At 38.4% G+C, this 21,496-nt stretch overlaps 2 protein-coding genes, 2 long non-coding RNA genes and 1 pseudogene across 5 annotated transcripts; 4 read left to right on the top strand and 1 right to left on the bottom strand.

The window, feature by feature from the left end:
* Positions 1-614: 614 nt before the first annotated feature.
* On the top strand, positions 615-2,265 carry LOC109094081. The gene is made up of 6 exons (XR_006155328.1): positions 615-988; positions 1,186-1,294; positions 1,438-1,519; positions 1,606-1,840; positions 1,911-2,055; positions 2,195-2,265. It is a non-coding gene; the product is annotated as an uncharacterized LOC109094081 (long non-coding RNA).
* Positions 2,266-2,562: 297 nt separating this feature from the next.
* Positions 2,563-3,285, top strand: LOC122138128. The gene is made up of 3 exons (XR_006155331.1): positions 2,563-2,681; positions 2,789-2,845; positions 3,165-3,285. It is a non-coding gene; the product is annotated as an uncharacterized LOC122138128 (long non-coding RNA).
* A 188-nt stretch (positions 3,286-3,473) lies between these two features.
* Positions 3,474-5,808, top strand: LOC122138122 (serine/threonine-protein kinase TNNI3K-like). Of its 2 annotated transcripts, XM_042728960.1 has the most exons (4): positions 3,474-3,653; positions 4,412-4,518; positions 5,223-5,275; positions 5,534-5,807. In XM_042728960.1, exons 1-4 carry the CDS (start codon positions 3,613-3,615, stop codon positions 5,678-5,680), a joined length of 348 nt encoding a protein of 115 aa, XP_042584894.1. In that variant the 5' UTR covers positions 3,474-3,612; the 3' UTR covers positions 5,681-5,807. The 2 variants fall into 2 exon arrangements, with proteins under 2 accessions (XP_042584894.1, XP_042584895.1); XM_042728961.1 differs by lacking the exon at positions 5,223-5,275 and having other exon boundaries at positions 5,534-5,808.
* A 1,710-nt stretch (positions 5,809-7,518) lies between these two features.
* Positions 7,519-9,075, top strand: LOC122138123 (serine/threonine-protein kinase TNNI3K-like). The gene is made up of 4 exons (XM_042728962.1): positions 7,519-7,617; positions 7,696-7,817; positions 8,641-8,720; positions 8,978-9,075. Exons 2-4 carry the CDS (start codon positions 7,699-7,701, stop codon positions 9,052-9,054), a joined length of 276 nt encoding a protein of 91 aa, XP_042584896.1. The 5' UTR covers positions 7,519-7,617; positions 7,696-7,698; the 3' UTR covers positions 9,055-9,075.
* Positions 9,076-16,319: 7,244 nt separating this feature from the next.
* Positions 16,320-21,204, bottom strand: LOC122138322 (annotated as a pseudogene).
* Positions 21,205-21,496: the final 292 nt, after the last annotated feature.

Below are 21,496 nucleotides of genomic sequence, written 5' to 3'. Positions count from 1 at the left end.
AATGGTTGTACCAAACCTAGTCAGTGTTTTTTTTTTTTTTTTTTTGATTTATTTTTTTGTCATTTTTGCCTTTATTAGATAAGACAGGAAGTGAGGTGGGAGAGAGAGAGAGGTGGGACTAGATTAGGAAAAGTGCACAAGTCGGGAGTCAAACTCGTGATGCCCGAAGCGTAACAACACTATATGTTGGTGCGCTGCCCACGAGGCTATTTGCGCCGACATCAGTGTTTTTCAGTTCAATGTTTATTTTTGTTTTGTTTTTTCCAGGCATGTTTATTTATTAAATTTTTGTTGGATCAATTAAATTTTGTGTGTGCAGAGTTATTCCTTCTACAATGTTTAAATATTTATCTTACTTGGAGCATCTTCACAAAACACCAATCAAGGCATGATGAAGTCCAAATCATGTGCGTAACCTCATAGACAATTATCATTTAATTTACCCATTTTAAACTTCGTTGTTCAGGAAACATTTCTTATATTTTTGTGGAAATTGTGATATGTTTTTTCAGTAAGTTTATTTTATTTTATGTTTTTTTTTTTCATTTTACTATCAATGGAATTCAAACTCACCCAAAATAAAAAGAAAAAATTAAAAAAAAATCTTACTGATTTTGATTGGTAGTACAATTCCTTTATAGAACACAGAGTCATCTGTTTTAGTCACATCCAAGTTCAGAGAGCGAAAGAGAGAAATATAGATGAGTCTTGATGCAACTGTTGTCTGAAGAGAGAAATCGACCGTGGCTTCACCCTGTAACAGGTACAGATCCTTAGAGAGGTCAGCTGTCATTGTTGTCACACGTTCCACACCGAGGCTGATGTATTTTTAGCAGGGTCTGTGATCCCTTATCGGACTCTTCTCTATTGTGCCAAAGCATTTTGTTACCACTGCATGAGACTTTCCCTCCAACTAACTGTGTACAAAAGTTTAAACCAACCAATCTGATGAGGAATTATAAATCAAGACCCACTCAAACCTGTACAGGTAAACATTAAGTTTCTTCAGTTGGCTGTTTGATTCGTTCGGTTTATTCATTCAGCTGATGTTAATATACAATATTTTCAGTCTTTTAATCCTTGTTGACATTTACGGTCTTCACTGACAGTGAGTAATGATTGTTCTGTATTTAAAATTGGATTATCATGTCCATGTTGTGGTCTTGATTCAACGTTTTGCTTTAGATGAGTGGAAAAAGAAAGTGAGTGAGACATATGCTGTTGTAATTAAGAGACTGGAGGAAGACTTGAAAATGAAGGAGGAGGAGTTCAAGGAACTCAAGCATGTTTTCAGGTGAGACTAAGTTTTGTTAGCCTCTTTTGTAGTGTACTATTATTAGTGTTTACAAATGTGGCTTAATGTGTGGACTTCTATTTTAATAACACAACTGAGGAAAGAAGAAACGTGAAGATCTGTTTTATATGTTTTTGATACAGCTAAGATGAAGCATTTAATAAAATCTGAATTATCGCACAGAGGGTGGACTGTCCCTGCTGCATCTCTGCTGCATATGTGGAGGTAGAGCTAAAACATGGCAAACGTTATCTGCTATAATGCAATGATGTTAATTTGGAACATATGACTCACCCTACTTTTCCATCAAGGTTGCTGATATTCTCTCGCAACACAGGGCTTATGTCAATGTCTAAGATGCAGTGTTCTTCACCCCTCTGCACATTGCAGCTTACTTTGGCCACATTGCAGTTTTATTTTTTTATTTTTTATTTTTTACTTTAAACCGTTGCTTCCGGCTTGAGACATCTATTAAGAGTATTTATAAATTTCTTCATCTGTTCCGATGAAGAAACAATCTCATCTACATCTTAGATCTAGACCTGGGTAAGTACATTTTCGGCATGTTTACATTTTTGGGTGAACTATTCTTTTAAAGCCTATCTCTCCTATACAGTTAATGCTCAAGACAACGAGGACCATGTTCCCCTTCATTTCTGCTCTCGATTTGGACACCAAGAGGTTGTCCGTTTACTTCTGCAGGACACCTTTGACATACAGCTGCACTCTGTCAACATCTATGGTGACACACATCTCTACCTGTGAGTTCACCTGAGAAATGAATCACACATAACACAAGGTGGCAGTTAAACTCAACAAATGGCTAAAGTGGAATTAAATAATCTGGAAACTGGAGAGCAGTTAAAGTGATTGTGATTTGAGTCTCATATTCCCCATCAGAGCCTGCTACAATGGAAGCTTGAAGTGGTGCAGGAAATTATTCAGTTGTCAGGCACAGAGAGTCTGTCTAAACAAAAACAAATCATCACAGAGATAAATTTATATACATAAAAAAATTCTATCTATCTCACATTTAATACACACTCAAACGCACACAGAGACATGCATATATATATATATATATATATATATATATATATATATATATATATTATATATATATATATATATGAAGTCAGAGAATGTCTAAAATGACAGAAAATAGGAATGCTGTTCTTGATCTCTTACATTTTCTAATTATACATGACAGGTAAAAGCCTTGATTTTTGATATGTGTGACTGACAAATATACATTTTACTATATATTTACTATATATATGTGTGTGCATGTTCATTTTAGGCCATGATGCCATTGTTACTCTGCTGAAACACTACAAACCACCTCAGGATGGTTCACCCTGCAATGAATATTCTCAACCAGGAGGGGGTATAAGACACTCTCCACATGTAGCCTGACAGATTTGTACTGTGAATTAGCTGGTTGGACAAATCTGTTGCTGCTGTGAATTATTTTGTTGTTGTTTTCTGTTGCAGATGGATCTTATGTTTCTGTTCCTTCTCCCCTGGGAAAGATCAAAAGTATGACTAAAGGTAAAGCACACACACTTAGCTGACTCCATGAATCACTGTTGCTATGATACTCTTTTTATGTGCTGAAATACTGCTACCCACAGTCACCAAAACCTTCTGAGAGTCAGTGAGTCAGAAACTCCAAACATCCTCCCACTGCGTAATTGCTACAGTTTAAGCCTTTAAGTTTTTATCTGTCACAGACATTTCAAATAACGTGAACCAATCTTTCATGACTCATGGGCATATGTCAACAACATAAACTGATTAGAATTTCATATAATGATTGATGTGAAGGAATCAAACAAACAAACTCCTGTTTACTCTCTTTTCTCTTTAGAGAAGGCAGATGTGCTTCTCCCTGAGAGCAAGTCTTCCATCAAATTTCCACCTTCAACTTTCTGAACTGGAGTTTAAGGAGATTATTGGATCAGATATGTCAATTCAATGATAAATATTAGTCCCCCCAGTAAAACCTAATCCACTAAAACACTGCAACTATAGGCTCCGTTTGGAAAGGTCTACAAAAGAAGGTGCCGCAATAAGATAGTTGCAGTTAAACGGTAAGAGCTTTTTACTAGATTTTCCTTATTGTCCACGTCATGTATACAAAGTGATCTGCCATAACCTTTCCACAGGTACCCGCGCAAATACATACTGCTCAAAGTCAGATACAAGTATGTTCTGTTGGGAGGTGTCCATTCTGTGTTGTCTCAACCACCCCTGTGTGATCCAGTTTGTGGGAGCATGTTTGGACGACCCCAGTCAGTTTGCCATTGTAACCCAATATGTGGCCGGAGGATCACTGTTCTCATTGTAACACGAGCAGGTGATTTTAAGAATACTATATGTGTATGTGTTTACATACTGTTCAAGAGAAATGTATAGCATTTTTCATTTATAATATTACAAAAGATTCCTATTTCAAATAAATGCTGCTGATTCATCAGTCTTAAAAAATGTATGTTTCCTCAAAAATATTAAGCAGCACTGTTTTCAACATCGATAATAATAAGAAATGTTTCTTGAGCACCAAACTAGCATATTAGAATGATTTCTGAAGGATCATTTGACTGAAGAATGAGTAACGATTGCATTGCGTTACCGACCCCAAACTTTTAAGTATAATGTATATTGTATAATTTATAACAAACATTATGTATATATAATGCAGCTCTAGGGTGTTGATTGAGAGTGTTGATTGAGAGTGTTGGGGGTGGGGGGGGGGGGGGGGTTGAATTGCAATGTTTTATGAAAGTGGGTGGTTAGTGTTGCAATTCCCATTTCCACAGTAACAACAACTTTTCTAATTGGTGGAACTCAACGTTAAGGTCATGAATAGGGCCATTTTCAAAAAAGTTGGAGAAGTCCTGACTTGAACGTAACTATAAGAGAAAGAAATCTGAAGCAATCTAGGATCTGTTTTTAGGACCTGCATCAATTCCACTAAGCTTCTGATTTCTACTTAGTGCTCCATATGCAGTTTAAGGTGATCATCATCTTATTGATCTGTTTGAGTTGGAATGATGGGTTTGTGTATTGATCAGCGGTGAGGAGGAGGTGTTCACTTGATGTCTTTACATCCAGAATCATCGATCTGCAGTCCAAGGTCATCATTGCCATTGATGTAGCCAAGGGCATGGAGTATCTCTGCACAATCAGACCCAACCAATCATTCACAGAGACCTCAACAGGTTAGTCACCATCATCATCATCATCATCATCATCATCATCATCATCACATGCTTCATTCAGTAATCATGGTGTTTCTCTGTCCATTTGTGTAAACCGTCCTATTACATGGTAGGCAGCAGGATGAAATGTGGCATTCTGAGCTCTTTGTTTTAAACTTCCTTTCATCCAATGATATCTTTTTCAGTCATAATATTCTACTGTATGAAGATGGACATGCTGTGGTGGCTGATTTTGGATGCGTTTAGCATTGCACTTGAACTAAGTCTTACCTCAGTCTGCTTTATTATGTTAGAGCAAAAACAGTTAAGTCAAGTTAAAAATCTTGAATCCAAAATCACATTATGCTTGGACAAAAAACCTGAAAGCTTTAGGATTTTTAAAAAAAAAAATGAGGAAGAAATTGTGACGATTTCTCAGTCACTAATCAGATCTGACCATCTGAATTTCTTTGTGCAAATGGTCAGGTTTTCCGGCTTCAAGATGTTCTTTGGATCATTAAAAATGTTGCTGATGTCAATCAATAGCTTCAGTGCTGTGATCATAAAGGCAAAAGTAGGACAAACAAAATACTAAGACATGAAATTCATGTTTCAGATACTGATAATATAATTTCAAATGAAAAAAAAAAATGCATTAAATTAGAAAAAGGCACATTTGATCTCCACAATTTATGTAATGAAAATACTTCTTTTTTGTTCTGCAGAGTCTCGCTTCCTGTTGTCTGTGGATGAGGATAACATGACTAAACAACCTGGGGTACATGCATTCTGTGTTCTTGATTAATTCTGTCTATTAATTATCACCTTAAAAAGGTAATGCATTAATAATCTCTTTCAGCACATGCAAGCTGATTTAGTACTGCCTACATTGCGGTTTTTGGCTCTCTTGTTCATGTTAAGTACGTCATCATTTCTTCTTTGGGTATTATTTCCTCCTCTCCTTTGTTATCAGGGGGCATTTTGTAAGTCACACATTGTTTTGTGTTCGTCATTTTGCTCTTATTATGCTCTGCAGAACCTGTGTTGGATGGCCCCAGAGGTGTTTACCCAGTGTACACGCTACACGGTGAAAGCGGACATGTTCAGCTATGCTCTCTGCCTGTGGGAGCTGCTCACAGGGGAGATTCCATTCACACATCTCAAACCCGGCACAGCACTGTGATACCGAATACTGCCCCTTAATGCCCTTTAGACTGGGTTATATGGTTTCATTTTCTCTGTATTTGGAACTTTTTATGGGTTTTTCATCTTTATTTTCAAGCTGATTAGCAAAATATAATTATATAAATACTAAACATGAAAATTTACCCTCAGGCCATCCAAGATATAAATGGGGTTGTTTTGTGATTCAAAATAGATTTGGAGAAATATTGCATTACTTGCTCACCAGTGGATCCTCTGCAGTGAATGGGTGCCGTCACGACAGAAACAAACAGTCCAAAATAATCCACATGAATCCAGTCCAATTAACTTCTTGTGAATCTAAAAGCTGTGTTCATAATAAACAAATTTAGCATTAAGATGTTTTTTTAACTTGAAACCATTTCTTTCACTGGGGGAAGTGTTACTTTAGAATATGGAGTTGTATTTTGGCCAGAAGCGACTGTTTTAAATTTAAATTGCTTTAATAAGGGATTTGTTTATTACACACATGCAGCTTTTTCACTTCATAAGATGTTAATTGATGGACTTGAGTGATGTGGATTATTATGATATTTTTATCAGCTGTTTGGACTCTCATTCTGACGGCACCCATTCACTGCAGAGGATCTACTGGTATGCTAGTGATGTAATGCTAAAATTCTCCAAACCTGTTCTGATGAACAAACAACAAGTACATTTTCATTTTTCTGGGTGAACTATTCCTTTAAAAGTATAAAGTATTGAAACAGATGAAAATATATATTTCAATTAAATGCTGCTGCTGAGAGGCTGGAATGTCTGTCCAGAGGTGAGTGACCCACATCCAGCCCAAAAACATGCTCAGAAAAGAAGTAGGTTTATCAAGAGATACTCACACTTACTTTAAATGAATGTAAACTATTTTTTTTTTTTTTCAAAATCAATATGAAATTAGAGTAGCTGCTTTTCCACAGTTTAAATACTAACATTATAGTTGTTTGGTTTCTAGGTAAAGAGGTGAGATAAACCACTCTTAGATTACCCAGAATCTCTGTAGCTCAGGGCAAGTTGTATTTCTATTTCTCTTGTTGAGCATCCAGTTGCTAGCCTACCGTGTTCTATCTACAACAAACCTGTTGCCAGGTGTTATGTCTTATATACAGCGTCTTTGCAATTGTCTCAGTGCTGGTCCCTCAGGTGTGGGGCTGAAACTGTGTCAAGCGTGCTTGTTAGGAATGTGCCCTGGTACCAAGTGCAGCTTGACACTATTCTCTAGAGCACGGAGTTTTTTGCTGAGCAACACTTTAAAAGAGCCAGGATGCTAACAGCTTGTACGGTGCTTTCATTTAGTGTCGCTTACAGAGATGAACAAGATTCAGTTTTAAATAACTGCTTTATATTTTAATACATGACTTTTCTATTTAAATAATATTCCTGTAATTTTCAGCAGTCCTTACTTCAGTCTTCAGTGTCCACAATTAACCCTTAGAAATCATTCTGATATGTAGATTTGCTGCTCAAGAAACATTTCTTACTATTATAAAAAGTTGAAAACAGTTGTGCTGCCTAATATATTTATGGAAACCTTTAAGTACATAAACAACGTAGGATTCTTTATACAAAGCAATTCATTGCAGAATTCCCTTTTAATACATGCTTGCTTAATAGGTTTTTTTTTTTTTTTTAAACCCAATAATTTCATCGGTGGTGCATATATGGTCTTTGTAATTCATGTGTGGTTTTTTGTGTCTCTTTTCTCTGATGAAGTACTGTGTCTGGTCTTTTGAAGTCCTTCACTCTGAATGATGCTTAGGCAGTGATCAGCGAGTCCTCTTCAGAGCAGCAGCTGATTGGATAGCCAGAAGTTATTTCCTGTACTCAACCATGCCTCTCTGATGAAAATCCCATATTTTTTACTCTCTCTGACAGTTTTCAGAAGTGGTAGCCAAACTAGGGGAATGCCTGTGTAATTTGGAGGTAGCATACGTGCACATATCTACTTTACATTGTTATTCTGTTTGTCCAGTACTTATTCATATTTCTATGTGTGTTCAGCTAATGTCTCCAGCCTCCAGTAACAGCAGTGGTTCTCTTTCGCCCTCATCCTCCACTGACTGCCTGGTAGCACGTGGTAGTCCTGGACGAAGTCACGTAGGTGCCCTTCGCTTGCGTTTTGAGTAAGAGTAAAGAGTAAGAGCAAGCGTACAAACAATTCTATCACAAACTTACATACTATCCAAGAATGAAGACTAACTATGATTTCGCAAACTGAGTTGTATTTGCTAGGAAAAGCCTCCCACCAAATTATCGCCGAATTACATTAGCGAGAAAACAAATATGAATTTAAATAGAGGCCGTTGCGTCATACCCATACATTAATGGAGGAGTCAGGTCACCTTGCTCTTTTGTTTGGTCACTCATTGCCATGCAGTCCAACCACAACACTTCTGTACAGTCCGAAGTGCTGTTGCTTGGAAACCAAGGCATGCAAACAAAAGAAAGCAACTGCAAAAAGAAACTTGCCACGACATTTCACACTGAGAACCGTTGCTGGTGGTCACCTCTCAATTCTTTATGGGTGGTGATGAATACATGTGTGTTTTGGAGGAACCAGGCAACTGTCAACAAAACCGCCAACTGAGAAATTCCTAGAAGGCACTCCTACTTTGGAGCCTATTTTAGTCATAATCTTTGCAATGTGATGTTTTATGTGTAACCAGATCTGCGATGTAACGCAGTTTGGTGGTGTGAGCAATAAATCAGGCTAAAGTGACACTGTGAATAACTAATCGAAAACAAATTCAATAGAGGATCATCTGAGCAGGACAAACCCTGCAAGGCCTCATTGAGCTGATATGACAACAACAAAGCAACAGAAGTGTATCCTATTTAGCATCATTAAAATTTCATATCGCAGAAGAATCGTGCTTGTTCTGTGGTCTTTAGTGTAAACCAATACTAATCGCATTGTTGATTCAATCCTTTCTTTTATTTTGACAGCTCTGGTCGAAGGTCTTCACAGGGCTTGTCCCTGGATAAGCTGAGGAGTAACATGCAGTTCCCACCCACTGACCGAAACGGTTCGTGTCCAACTGGAAATGACTATCAATGACTATCGTGTGATTCATCTGTTTATGTAACAGCTTAATGGGGGGCAACATTGTTTTTCATTTTAATTCACATATTTTTAATTCACAGTATGGCAACAATCATGTTTTGAAGTTAACATGACATTTTCACAAAGATGAGAGCATTGTGCGTGTCAGCATATGGTGCAACAAGTGGGTGGTTGTATTAGAGTGCGTGTCAGTCACTGTGTTCTGTGCTGTTCCCGCAGGACATGTGTCAGATCCCATGAGCACCATGCGTTTCCATTCATGCAGCAGCAATGGAAGTTTTGAGGACAGCAACTAGAAGCAGCAACTCTCTGAAGAAACATCACACACGCAAACATGACATGTCTGATTACCATAATTATGAGTTTTTTCGACTTTTAAAAACCACTATTTACATTGCTGTCAAAGGTCATAATGTTCAAAGAGCTCCTACTTCTTTCAACCAAAATGGCACGACAAACATGAATCAAAACCTCACAATGAGTCATTTGGCAAAACCGAAGAGTGTTATTAAAGAAACTAATAATTCAGAGGTCAGAGAGCGTGAACAGCTCAAGAGTAGGATATCAGAATTGTCAACTTGTAATTATTATGTTGAACGCACCATATTTAGTCTAAGGGACACATAACACTCAATCATTGACACATCAGTCATTGTGTGTACTTCTGTATAAGAATGAAGATTTCAACATACTTATTATACAGTTATACATTTTCATTATACATACTATTATCTCAAAGTTTTGATTTCAAAGTCAAAACTTTTATTTTTATTGTTTTATTGGTTTTTATATTGTGTTTGGGTGTTTCAGTGTCGATTAAAGTATCTGGTTGGTAGAGCAGGACAAATAAGTGTATTTTCAGTATTTTATTCTAATTTCAAAAGCAAACAGCTTTTTTGAGCATAAGCCAGAGAGAAACAGGAACTTGACAAGATCATGACTGACATCACCTAACAACACAGGCACTGTTAGAGCAATTTGGCCTTGCTTGTGGGATCGAAAACATCTCAAGTATATGACAAGAAACAAAGACGGTATCATAGCAATGTATGTGAACTAATCCAGTGTAAAATCATAAGAACATCATTAAACTAGTGTCAAAAATCAGCAAGGTGTTCATGTCATTCTTCTAATACTATACTAATCAGGAACACAGAGGAAAGTGCAAGCATTGATGTTTTAGTTCAATTCTCTTAGTTAAGTTCTGAAGTATGTCGGTATACTGCTAGTGCAGCCTGACCAACTGGAGGGCTCGCATCATGAATAATTAAATTATTTGTGCTGTGCGAGTCCTACGGTGTCTATTTTCAGTGGGCTGTTGATAGCTTCACTACCAAGCACACAGGACTCACTATGGGTCTCTGATAAGGAAAAGTAAGTGCCACTATTTTAAACCCATTAATATGGGTCTAATCCTGCTCCTGGAAGTCCAATGTCTTGCAGAGTTCAGTTCAATCTGCCCCAACACACGTGTCTGGAAACTCTAGTAATCATGAAGACCCTGATTAACTTGTTCTGATATATTTAATTGGGGCTGGACCTAAACTCGGTGGAACAGGAGAAGGATTGGAGACCCCTGGGTTAGCTTAAGGATTTAACTATTGCTCTAATAACTGTTCTCACACGTGTGAGCAGATCGTTAATCTTGGATATCCTGCGGGCCCCAAAAAACCTTGCGTCGTCCAATGAGAAAGTGCTTAATGTGTCTCTGCTGCTGAGAGTCTGTTTTAAATGACCATCGATTACTTTCGTTCTACTGTTTCCATCCGACTGTCTGGAATGGAAGTCTACACTTGCAGTGTCATCTTGGCTTCCGTTTTCCGATTTATTGATGATTGTGAGGTCTGTAATTACTGTGATTGTTGGACTCTGAGGCTCGATACACTTCGGTTCTTGAGATACATGTTCAGGGTTGCAAATTGTGTTCTAAACTCTCCAGGGTCTCTTTTTTACTTGCTTCCATCTGTTTGGGATAAATGGCATGGTTTCATCAGTCATGTTTTGTTGATTACTGCTTTTCATATTCTTTTCCATTCAGGTCGACATTTGTTGGTACATTCTGATGTTCAGTTTCAGATGGTGCTCGCTCTTGAATGTCTTCAGATGTTGCTGTTGTCCCTAGGTTTATGGTATCATCAGATATTGATGTTTCCTGTCCAGCAATGTCTTTTTGATTGGTCTGTTCATAATACTACTCTGTCTTGACCTAGTAGTGACCAAAGAACCTTTAGTATCTCCAGCCTCCTGGGACTCTTTCAATCTTTGGTTGAGGTATGTATGCTGTCTTTGGAGTGATTACCGTGAGCATCTGCTTCTATGGCCTCAGCTTTGGTCTCTGTTTTCAAGCTTTCAACTACAGACTCTGGTGTTTCTCACTGAGATTTTTCCTTGCAGGAGTTGGCAGTTTCATCTCTACTATTGAGTGTTTCATCAAGGCCCTCAATATCAGTACTTGTTGGTGTGTCTGTAGCTTTTAATACTTCACCATTTAGCCTCTCCTCAGTTTCTTCAGAGATGAGACTCTCTTCATCAAAGCGGCTCGATAAATGTCTCTGAAAATACCTTGATTCTTGGTGTATGCTAATACAGTTACTTACTAAATCCACCCCAAATGATTTTAGTTAAAGCTGATGAAATGAATGGCCAGATCTTCTTCTGAATCGATGCTCAGAACTGGATCTTTGTCTTTCTCCACAGGCTGTGATTTCAGTGAATGGGTAACAGATGAACCACCATCAGTATTTACAGAATTCACTTTACTCTCCAAAGGTTCCACTGGATCTCCATCCATTACTTTTAGGAGCATCTCTACTTCTCAGTTCATTGTCAGTACTTTTCAGTTTCTGACTCATTTGGTCTTTGTGCTTTTGGCATCTGCCGAGACAATGTCATTTTCTGTATCCTTTATTGGTTGTCTCCTGGGTTATCTGAGAGGTTACGTTTTTCGATGAACGTTGTTGCAGATGTCTCTGATTCTTTATCAGCCTCTTCTTTTGTCTGCTTTTTTGATTGTCACCAACGGCCTGGTCCTCATGTTCATTACCCAATTGAGACTCCCTTTCCGAGGGAACAAGTTCAGCAACTTACTTATTTGCAATCTCTTGCTCGTCGTCAATCGTGTTTTTCTTCTTCTTTTCACATCTTTACTCAGTTTTCTGGCTTTTTATTATCATCTATAACTTCTTGAGCTCTATCACCAGTTGTCTCACCCTCTGATTTACCTTGCATTTTCCTCTTGGAGATATTCTTCTACCTTCTCAGCCTCCTCAAACTGTACGTCTTGTCTCTCTCCATTTTCAGCATCTGTGTTACTATCTAGCAGGTCATTATTCACCCCAGCAGGTTCATCCACTTCTCCCTTGGTACTGGTACTGACCTCTGTGTCATCATCGGGTGCCCCCCTTGAACCTATTTCATTTTGTTCTTCCTGTGAAATAGATTCCTCATTTTGGTCCTCAAAGTTGACCTCTAGTTTTTGGGCTGTATTTTCATCAGAAACCGCCTCTTATCTTTTCCAAATCCCCTGCTTCTAATGTATTCTCACTAATTTGGTTGTCATATCTGGTCACCTCTTTCTTTGGCTCTTCTAATACCAAATTTTCACTTGTGTTCTAGCACATTCTACTACACAATTTCCATCTGCTCCTCTCTGTCGGCCATCGTCATCTATCGTCTTTGTCCTCCATCAGCTATGCTTCTTCTCGACTCTCTGGTCTGAGCCCCATCTTCCATTGTTTTGTCTTTTCACTTTTCACGTTTATCGGTTTCCTCTCTCCTCCAATTATCATCCCTCACTCTTTGGTTTCTCTTGCCTTTCTTCCCCTCTGCTCGTCAACACTAAGTTCGTTTCTAACCTTTTCATCATTCAGGGCATCCTCCTCTTTTCATTACCCTGTGTCCTCACATCCTGAACATCCTCTGACTCAATTTTGTGTAATCCTAGCCTCACTAGACAGTTCTTTAGCTTCACCTCCTTTAAGCTTCATCATTTACACCATTTTCATCTTTTTCTGTACTGTGTCCTCATTTTCTTTTCTTTTCTGCATTTAAATTACTTTGCCACCCCCCCAAACTCTTTTTTCTTTCTCACCATCCTGGGTCTCTTCATCCCCAGGTTTCTCTGTCTCCTCTTTTCCCCAGACTTTCCCTTCTATCCTGAACCCTCTAGCTTTTCTGCAGCTTCTTCCGTTATCCGCCTTTTTTCACTAGATTTTTCTCCATCTTCCACCTTACCATCATCAACCTTGTCATATGTCTCCTGTACCATTTCCCCGGTTGACCTATCAACCCCAGCCTCATCTGTTAGGTCTTCTCTTTCATCTCTGTCTGTCTTGTCCATCGCTCCTCCTCTCTATGTTCTGATCTACGTCATCAGCATCTCGCTGCCCCTCTCAGTGTCAACCTGCACCTGTTTCTGGTACCATTCTAGGTCTGAGATGCCGAACCCTCTCCCTCCAAAAAAATTCCTGAAACCTCACGTGTCTGTATTTCCAGTGTCCACATTTCAGCAAGTGTTTCTGGTTCTTGTACTAATGATACTTTGTCTTTGTCTTTTTTAGACTCCGTATTAACCTCTGCATTTGTATTATCCCCCCTCCATAACTTTCTTTCTCTGCCCCCTCACGTATTGCAGTTTTTTTTCTACTTCCTCTCTTTTATCTTGTTGTTCAGCCTCGTTTTGTACTCTCACTTTGTTCTTTCGCGCCCTGTCCTAAACTTTCTGCTCACCTCCTGAGTGCGTCATCTATTTCTTGTACTTCTTCTTCTGTGTGGAAATTAGGTTCCTGTTCATATGTCTCTTCGGTAGGCTGACACCTTCTCAATATCATCATGTATCGGTCGCCCCTTGGTTTCTCACACACACCGCTTCATGTGTGTTGGCTGCTTCACTTTCATCCAGAATGTCATCACGTGTATTTGGATGGTTGGGGTGGGCGAAGTGATTTCAGCCATTTCGGTTCCTGTAAAAGTGAGCATTTATAATGAAACCATTTTCAGATTTATACATAATTTACAAACACAAAACTGTCAATATTTTGTTTGTGTACTACCAGAATACAAATTATCTTTGTACTAGTGCTATTTTTGGAAATACATAACTGTGTTACATTAAAAGACGATTTTTTTTTTTTTTTTTTTTTTTACCTGGCCATCCTGTTGGGTCTTTACTGAGGCCCCTTCATCTCCTCTGTGCTTTGTACGCACTAAACTCTGGCTGCTGAACTACATTGAGATTCCTCTCAAAAGTGGTCTCAGCCAACTTCTCCTGCCTTGACTTGGCTATGTGTTATAGTCCGGGAAGGGCAGATCAGACATACAGGTAATCCATAACAAAATTGTAATGTTACCTTGTGAATGTCACTCACTACATAATAACATTTAGGATCAATGTCATGTTAAACAATATTTAGAAATGAAACATAGAAGCAATGAACCAAAATAATAGTGTAAATGAAAATTTACTGACCACCGAAACACAGCAAACCACGTTGGATTGAGAACTCTCCAGCAAAATGCAGTGACTCCAATCACTAGCTATCACAAAAGCTTTCGCTCAAGGATCGCGAGGCTGCGCGCTCAACAAAAAGGATCTCATAACCCTCTCTGACAGAGAATACACATGGATTTTCCACATCAACCCCTTGAAGTGTACCATTTCCAGTCATCAAAGTTCTGAGATGTGGACAGAAACAAATCAAAAATGGTTGATGCACATTTGATACACACACACTGAAATCAAAACACTTACAGCAATTCCCCCAAATCACAAATAGACAAACACCGGCTCTCTAATTCCCCCATCCATTTAAACACATCCCTCACAAGAGCTAACATGTAATACATAATATATAGATTGTTGATAGATTGCCTTGGCCAGGGCACTTGTCATATTAATAAAAATATAAGGAGCTCAAAAATAAGTCCAAACATTCTTGATGAATTGTGAAAGTCAAGAAAATGTCAGTTTAGACAGCGCAGTATGCCTATGTAAACACATCACATAACATTCTATCAAAAACACATTTGTGATGACACCAACCAATCAAGACAATGCTGTTTGCACGACCCCATAGAATTTTAACACACTGGGCGCTCAGTGGTCTTGCCAATTTACACAGAGCATGAAGTTACATTGTACTGCTTTAAACACAATCAGACCTCGCGTAATTAGGTGATCATGTACATGTCATATCCTCTCCTCAGGTGAAGGAAAGTAAAGTTTTTCACATAAAGCCTGCTCCATCAGGTTAAAGCTGAAATGTGTGATTTTTATGCCTGTAGTGACAAAAACACAGATGTTTAAACCAGATGTCTCTCGAGATTAAGTTGGGATAAGGAGAAAGTATTTCAACATCCAACAAATGACACTTCAGCTTTAATTAAAAATGCAGTGTGACGTAACTAAACACTTGGTTTATCCTCAGCAGCAATCCTCCCAGGCAGTTTATGTTGTAAATAGCATCAAACAGACCTCCAGTTCTGATGTTGTAAAAGCTATCAATGAATAAACACAAAAGATCAGGACCACGACACACCGCACTGTTTTGCATGCAGACACTCACCTCTTGCCCGTCTCATTTCTTGTGCTTTATCTTCCGGTTTGGCATCCGCCTCCCGCCCAGACTTTGCTCAACCTTCAGTTCCGTCTGTCTTGTCTGTGTCTTCTGACATTCATCCAGGTCGCTTGTCTTCTGCCATGCCATCCCCTGGACTTATCCTCCGTGTCCCAGAGGTCTTTCCGCAGCAGGCAGCTTGAGTCCAATGTTAACATCGCTTGTGGAGCTCTGCTGGCCTTCTGTCCTCTACATCATCTTGCGCCTCAGTCTGTTGTGATAACTGTTCCTCGCGGGGTGCATGTAGTGCTCGGGTCCTCTGGAACATCATCAGTGATGACTTCTTATGGCTGGCCTCCCCCAATTTCTCTTTCACTATGGTCATTGTCACTGCTGTGACAGCTGGACGGTTCGAACCGATTAGACAGATGATGACCTTACCTTAAACCCTGAATGAAGAAGACAAATAATCGGAGACTATAAGGTGTTTAAGAACACAGAATGTGTTTAATTTCCATGTTTGAACAATTGTGTTTGCTGAATAGTGTGTCCATAAAGTAATACATACTAGACATACTGGCAGACATCAACTGTCAGTAGTTTTGCTTTTCCCTCTTCAGTTATGTCATTTTCAGCCCTTGGGCTCAGTTTCGTGTTTCTCCTTCATTTAGTCAGTTATGTGATTGGATTGTTCCTCTACTTCATCACCATCTTCAACGGGCCCTTTCATCATCTGCCGCAAAGGTCCTCCTCCATACTCGATATGCGAGCACAAGATAAATGGTAATTTATAGATGCATTAAAATACACTTTGGTATTGTGACACATACATTTTAATCCTTATATGTTTTTCTAATGGGATTCAAGACCCATGGCCCTTGGTTTGGCTAGAGGCCAGGCTCTACTGCTCTTCTACTACTAACTCACTAGATGAGACCCATGCTTAGTACACAATAGACCCTGCAGAGGCCATCAATTAAAAGATAGTGTTTTTAAAATCAGCAAACTCATAGAGGTGTACCGTCTTTGGTCTTTTTCTGTCGTGTTTGTTTCTCTCCATTAGATTCTGTCTCCATTTTCCTGAGGCTTGTCATGGCTCTGCATTGGAATGGGTGTTTCTAATAGCTTCATTTACTTTCTGTGGCCTCCTTAGCATAAGAGGATTTAGAGGTTGTCAGCTCCTCTTTCACTCTTTTTTTGGAGGAGGGTGGGTTTTTTTGTCCAAGCCCATAGCAATAATACTCCTGAAGATGACAACGTAAAAACCACAATGCTCTTGATTAGTGTTTTTTTTTCAATAACCAACGATAATAATGATAGTAGGTAGTTTGGTGCTCGTAAGATTTTGTTAAAGTTACCTCAACAAGGCTATATTTGGTCAAAAACACAGTAATATTTGTGAAATATTATTACAATTGTAAAATAAACTGTTTTTATTTTTTCTTTTATATATTTTAAAATACATTTTATTCCTCGTGATAACGCTGAATTTTTCAGCAGCAATTACTCCAGTGTCTCATGATCCTTCAGAAATCATTCTGATATGCTTTTTGTGCTTCTTAATATTTTTTGGGAATACACTTTTTTACAACTTATTATTGTTATAATGTATTTTACTTTCATCTACTTTGATCAATATAATGCTCTTTGCTGAATAAAAGTGCAGAATTATTAAAAAAAATGACTTACTGACCCCAAATTTTGAAAGGTAGTATGTACCTATATAATTGAAATTGATATATATTGAAATAAATTTTCATTACTTGTAGCATGGAGAGGCTCCTTCCACACCGCAAAATCCAAAGTGTCCATGTCTGCCCCCGAGCCCGTCGCACCTTCCTGTGTTTGAACTCACAGCAGGAGCTGAGCCGATCCACTTGCAGGCCATTCAGGAAGAACGTAAGACTGAAGGGAAAGTCCCTGGTGGCATCTTGACACAAACTGGAACACTTCTACAAGTAAGGTGTAGCGCAAAAGAAAGTTCATTTTCATTTTGCCTTTGATGATTGTGTCTTATAACCAAGATGAGAATCACATAATATATGCATAATATATATTGCTAATATATGCCGACACTACCAGGGTAAGAACCACTTATTATCAAAAAGCCCCCAGATCAATAGTGTAACACAATTCATGGTGTCCTTAAAATATGATTACAAAGCCCAGATGTACAGAGACCTGTACACTGACCTTCTTCTCTCAGCTTCCCTTTGTAGACACACAGGTTCTCTCCTCCAACAGTGCTGCTGGAAGACCTCATCACTTCATCCCTGAGGTCCATCAGATCATGAGACAGGGTGAACACTACTCTTTCCAAAGTACAACCATGCGTACTAATACTTTACTCTGGGCTGATGTCCTCTGGAGAGAAGACGGCTGTAGATGGAGGAATAGCATAAGCGTATAATAGGAAGTAGATGTAAGTGAAGGTTTATTTTAATGTAAATAACTTCAATATATACTGACCTCTGTAGCAACTGTTGGTGCAGTATTGGGTCCTTAACTTTTCGACCCCTCGACGTGGTGCCGTTCTTCATTCTCGGGCTCTCTTTCTTTTTTCTTTGTGAGGGGCGGCACAGGGGTGGTCAATAACTGTTAACATGACAGGAAAGACGGTAGGGCGATGACAGTGCTAGAGAAGCCTGTTTGTGGTCAACTGTTTTCACAGCATCTCTGTTCCCCAGCTATAAAACAACCCAGAGAGACAGAAATTTGTAGTCATTAATAGAGTTAGTACTGTTCACTAAAAACGTAACTACACTTAAAAATCATAAAAAAATGTTTGTTACTTGAAATAAACATTAACTAAAAATATAAGAATATATAAGATAAATAAACTATATATATATACTGATTCAAAATATTAATATAAAACTATAATAGTATCTTAATGATAGTAAAATAACAATGCTCTAAAGGTTGCTAGTTTATAGCTCTGGAGACCAGTTCTTATAAAACTTTATTTTTCTTTAAAAATCCGTATAAGAATAAAACAAACTAATTGAGAACCAACTTGTTGACTTACAGTCAAATTAAGTTAAAAGACTTTTGATTAATAAAAAATGCAATTATAAAAATCATTTGTATCATATCTTTGATGATTGGGTTTTATAAGATTTTATAAAATTTGAGCAACATATTTATAATTTTATTTCTAATCGTAATATAAAAAATCTTTTGATTCGTTCAATAACTTGTCAGAGTGAACATGTATTAGCATCTCAAGAGGGTCTCACCGTATAACTGAGGGGCTGATCTGTTTGTAAGTGACCCGTGATAAGGGGCTTTGTAAGTGAACATGTATTAGCATCTCAAGAGGGTCTCACCGTATAACTGAGGGGCTGATCTGTGTCATTGGAGGAGTCCCGGTCCCCGGGTTCTCTGTCGAGGGGACGTTCTTTTCAGAGAGCCCGTGGCACTTTTACTGTTTTAGGGCTTAAGTCGAACAGGGCCTCTGCATCGTCCCTGGAGCTGTGTTTTGGGCCTGGAGGAACTCGGCTACAGGAGTATGAGAATAAACTACCTTACCAAATTTGAGATATAATACCTGAATATATACCTGTTTTGTGACATGTCCTACTAATGTAACACTTGTGCATTATAGAAAAGGAGTTATATATATACACTAACCTTTTTATTATGCCAGTAAAATACAAACCTCCTCTCAGTAAATAAAGGTATTGTTGAACATAGATAAATTAACACTAAAATGCTAATTGCATTAATTACAAAACTTTAATTTAAGTAACCAGTAAAAACTACTTTTAAGTAGAATTTAAAGCTATTTTGACCCTTATAACACTCAAATAGGCCACTCACAGATTCTGTTGACTCGGAATGCTCTCCCTGCGGCCCAGAATGCTGTGCGTGTGAGATCTTTGGGCCTTGTGGGTGGGCCGAGGTGACCGCTTTAGCCACTGGTTTCATCCTCATATCTCTTGGTGCGCTCAGCCTAACATAAAATGCAAAAAGCATGTATCAAAAAAAAAACTTTATTATCATGTCACCAAGGCCACTTTTGAGTCTGAAAGGTAGGAGTTCTGTCAAAGAGATACCAACCTTCATTTTGTGGATTTCGTTCCCTCCGTTGCAAATTCCTCAAGTTTTCTCTTGATCTCAGTTTGATGAAGGCGCTGAAATAAACAGCGGAAAAGTGAATTATTCTTATAGAAAATACTATGGAAAAACATTTTTTTTTTTTTTGCTTTAGTACAGGATTTCATACATTTTATGATTTTATGAGACGTCTAGATAAAAATTGACTATTTGTGCTCCATTTTAAACGAACTGTATTTTTTGTAAAAGTTTCATAAATACTGTCTTTACACTGTACAAATCTGATTATGTGAGCAGAAGATAGCTGACATCAGTACTCTTCTTCCTTTTTTTGACACTACACAATGGCCAAGGATAATAGTGTCTGATAAAGCACCTGTGGACTGTATACAAATAGCTCTCACCTCCATGTCTAGCACCTTGTGAAAGATGGCCTGAGCTAGACACTGACCCTCACATGTCTCTGATGCCCTCGCTGGATCAGCTTTGTGCTTACTTGTACTCTCTTATCAGGAACAATCCGGAGACCGCGCGGTTGATTCCGAGAGAATCTGAAGCACATGCACCTGCATTTCATGACTGATTGCATGCTGGATCTTGTATATAAATAAAAGTGCTTTTCCTTTCATCTTTTGACAGGTTACCTAAAGTGATCATTATGTGAATACTTATTCCATTCTATAACTCAAGCTCAACGTATGTTAGTTTGTAAATATTTAAACTTTTTCGAACGATCTAAACTCTTGGTTAATTTCAAATGAATAATCATAACATAATTTTTTCTAGATTGGACTATGTTAAATGTGCACATACCAGCCCAACTTCTGGAAGATGTCTTCGTATTCCTTGCATTGGTGAAGTACCCAGCCCGCAGATGTGTTGTCACAGGTAAGCTATTGTAAGCTGAAATAAGACTACATGGAGAAAAACATTAACAACACTGTATTCCTGAACTTTGATACTGTTTCAAGATGTTACACTATTTGAATTTAATCTAAACAGTTTTTTGTCAATCCCAGTGGAAATCGGCCTGCTGTCAGGCACATTGTAACATTTATACAGCATGGATGGACTTGTAATGTAAAGACAGGCCTCACGACCAGACTGATGGAATGATGTCCAGTGATCCTCAAGGCTACCAGTGCCAAGCGGATTTCAGCTTGAGGTGAACAGCTACATCCTGTGTCACGTGTAGTCTTGGAAATGCTGACTGTTTGTCTGCCTGGCTTTTTTCCGATACAGATTTGATTTTCCCTCAGCGTTTCGTAAAGAAGACAGCACAACCTGTAGCAGCAATTCCACAGGCCAAGTAGATACCATACCAGTGTCTGGTTTCTATTGGAACTGGAGTTTTGGAGTGTGGATAGCACACTTAACCCATGGCCCCCTAATGAATTCATGTTCTCTGTCTAAAATGTTCATAAATAAAACATAATTCCTCTGAAAGACAGTCTAAACATATGGATTCATTCATATTACACTTAGGCTAAATGTAATTCATTTTTGTCTTAAATTTATCAATTAAGACATAATTAATATGACCGCTAGAGATTGGATTGGCGGATGTTAAACAAGATAAAACAAAAACATGCCCGTGGTTATACAAAAACAAGTCAGTGGTTGATCTCTTCTGTTTGTTGCATCTCCACAGTAACATAGCTTTTTGGTCATAGTTTCATGTCCTAAAATAAAGCTGAAAACTCATAATTATTATGCATACTGATTTATGTCCTAAGACAGTACAGTAAAGTTAGAGAACATTTACACCTACATTATAGTCAGCCACTGCAACTTGGTCTAGCTTAGTTACTCACCTGGGTTTAGATGACTCATTTTGATTTTGCCGGTGAGCGCAGTGTGATCTTTTGATATGAAAATCAAGCGATAATAAGAGAGCTTTCTTTTATCCAGAGGACAATAAACCTAGTGTGCGTGCATCTGTCTGCCCAGCTCTGAATACTCAACACCTTTCAACACCTTTTCCTGCGCGGAACTGATGCCAGCCAGCCGTTGCCATGGTGAATCACGTGGACGATGTCCATCCAAGACTCGGCCATTCTTGTTTTATGTACATGCTAAAGTTGTCTAGTATTAATAAATCTAATAGTCCTATTTTTTACAGCCC

This window comes from Cyprinus carpio, chromosome B8 (genome assembly GCF_018340385.1).
Source record: "Cyprinus carpio isolate SPL01 chromosome B8, ASM1834038v1, whole genome shotgun sequence".
Taxonomy (NCBI): domain Eukaryota; kingdom Metazoa; phylum Chordata; class Actinopteri; order Cypriniformes; family Cyprinidae; genus Cyprinus; species Cyprinus carpio.
Note: the sequence above shows the minus strand (reverse complement) of the source record. Positions and strands in the feature narration are given on the sequence as shown.

Coding starts and splice junctions, on each gene's coding strand:
- LOC122138123 (XM_042728962.1), top strand. CDS start 7,699: ATGTCTCCAGCCTCCAGTAACAGCAGTGGTTCTCTTTCGCCCTCATCC. Junction 7,818..8,640: donor GCCCTTCGCTTGCGTTTTGA/GTAAGAGTAAAG, acceptor TTATTTTGACAG/CTCTGGTCGAAGGTCTTCAC. Junction 8,721..8,977: donor CCCACCCACTGACCGAAACG/GTTCGTGTCCAA, acceptor CTGTTCCCGCAG/GACATGTGTCAGATCCCATG.
- LOC122138122 (XM_042728960.1), top strand. CDS start 3,613: ATGTGGCCGGAGGATCACTGTTCTCATTGTAACACGAGCAG. Junction 4,519..5,222: donor ATTCACAGAGACCTCAACAG/GTTAGTCACCAT, acceptor TTTGTTCTGCAG/AGTCTCGCTTCCTGTTGTCT. Junction 5,276..5,533: donor ACATGACTAAACAACCTGGG/GTACATGCATTC, acceptor TATGCTCTGCAG/AACCTGTGTTGGATGGCCCC.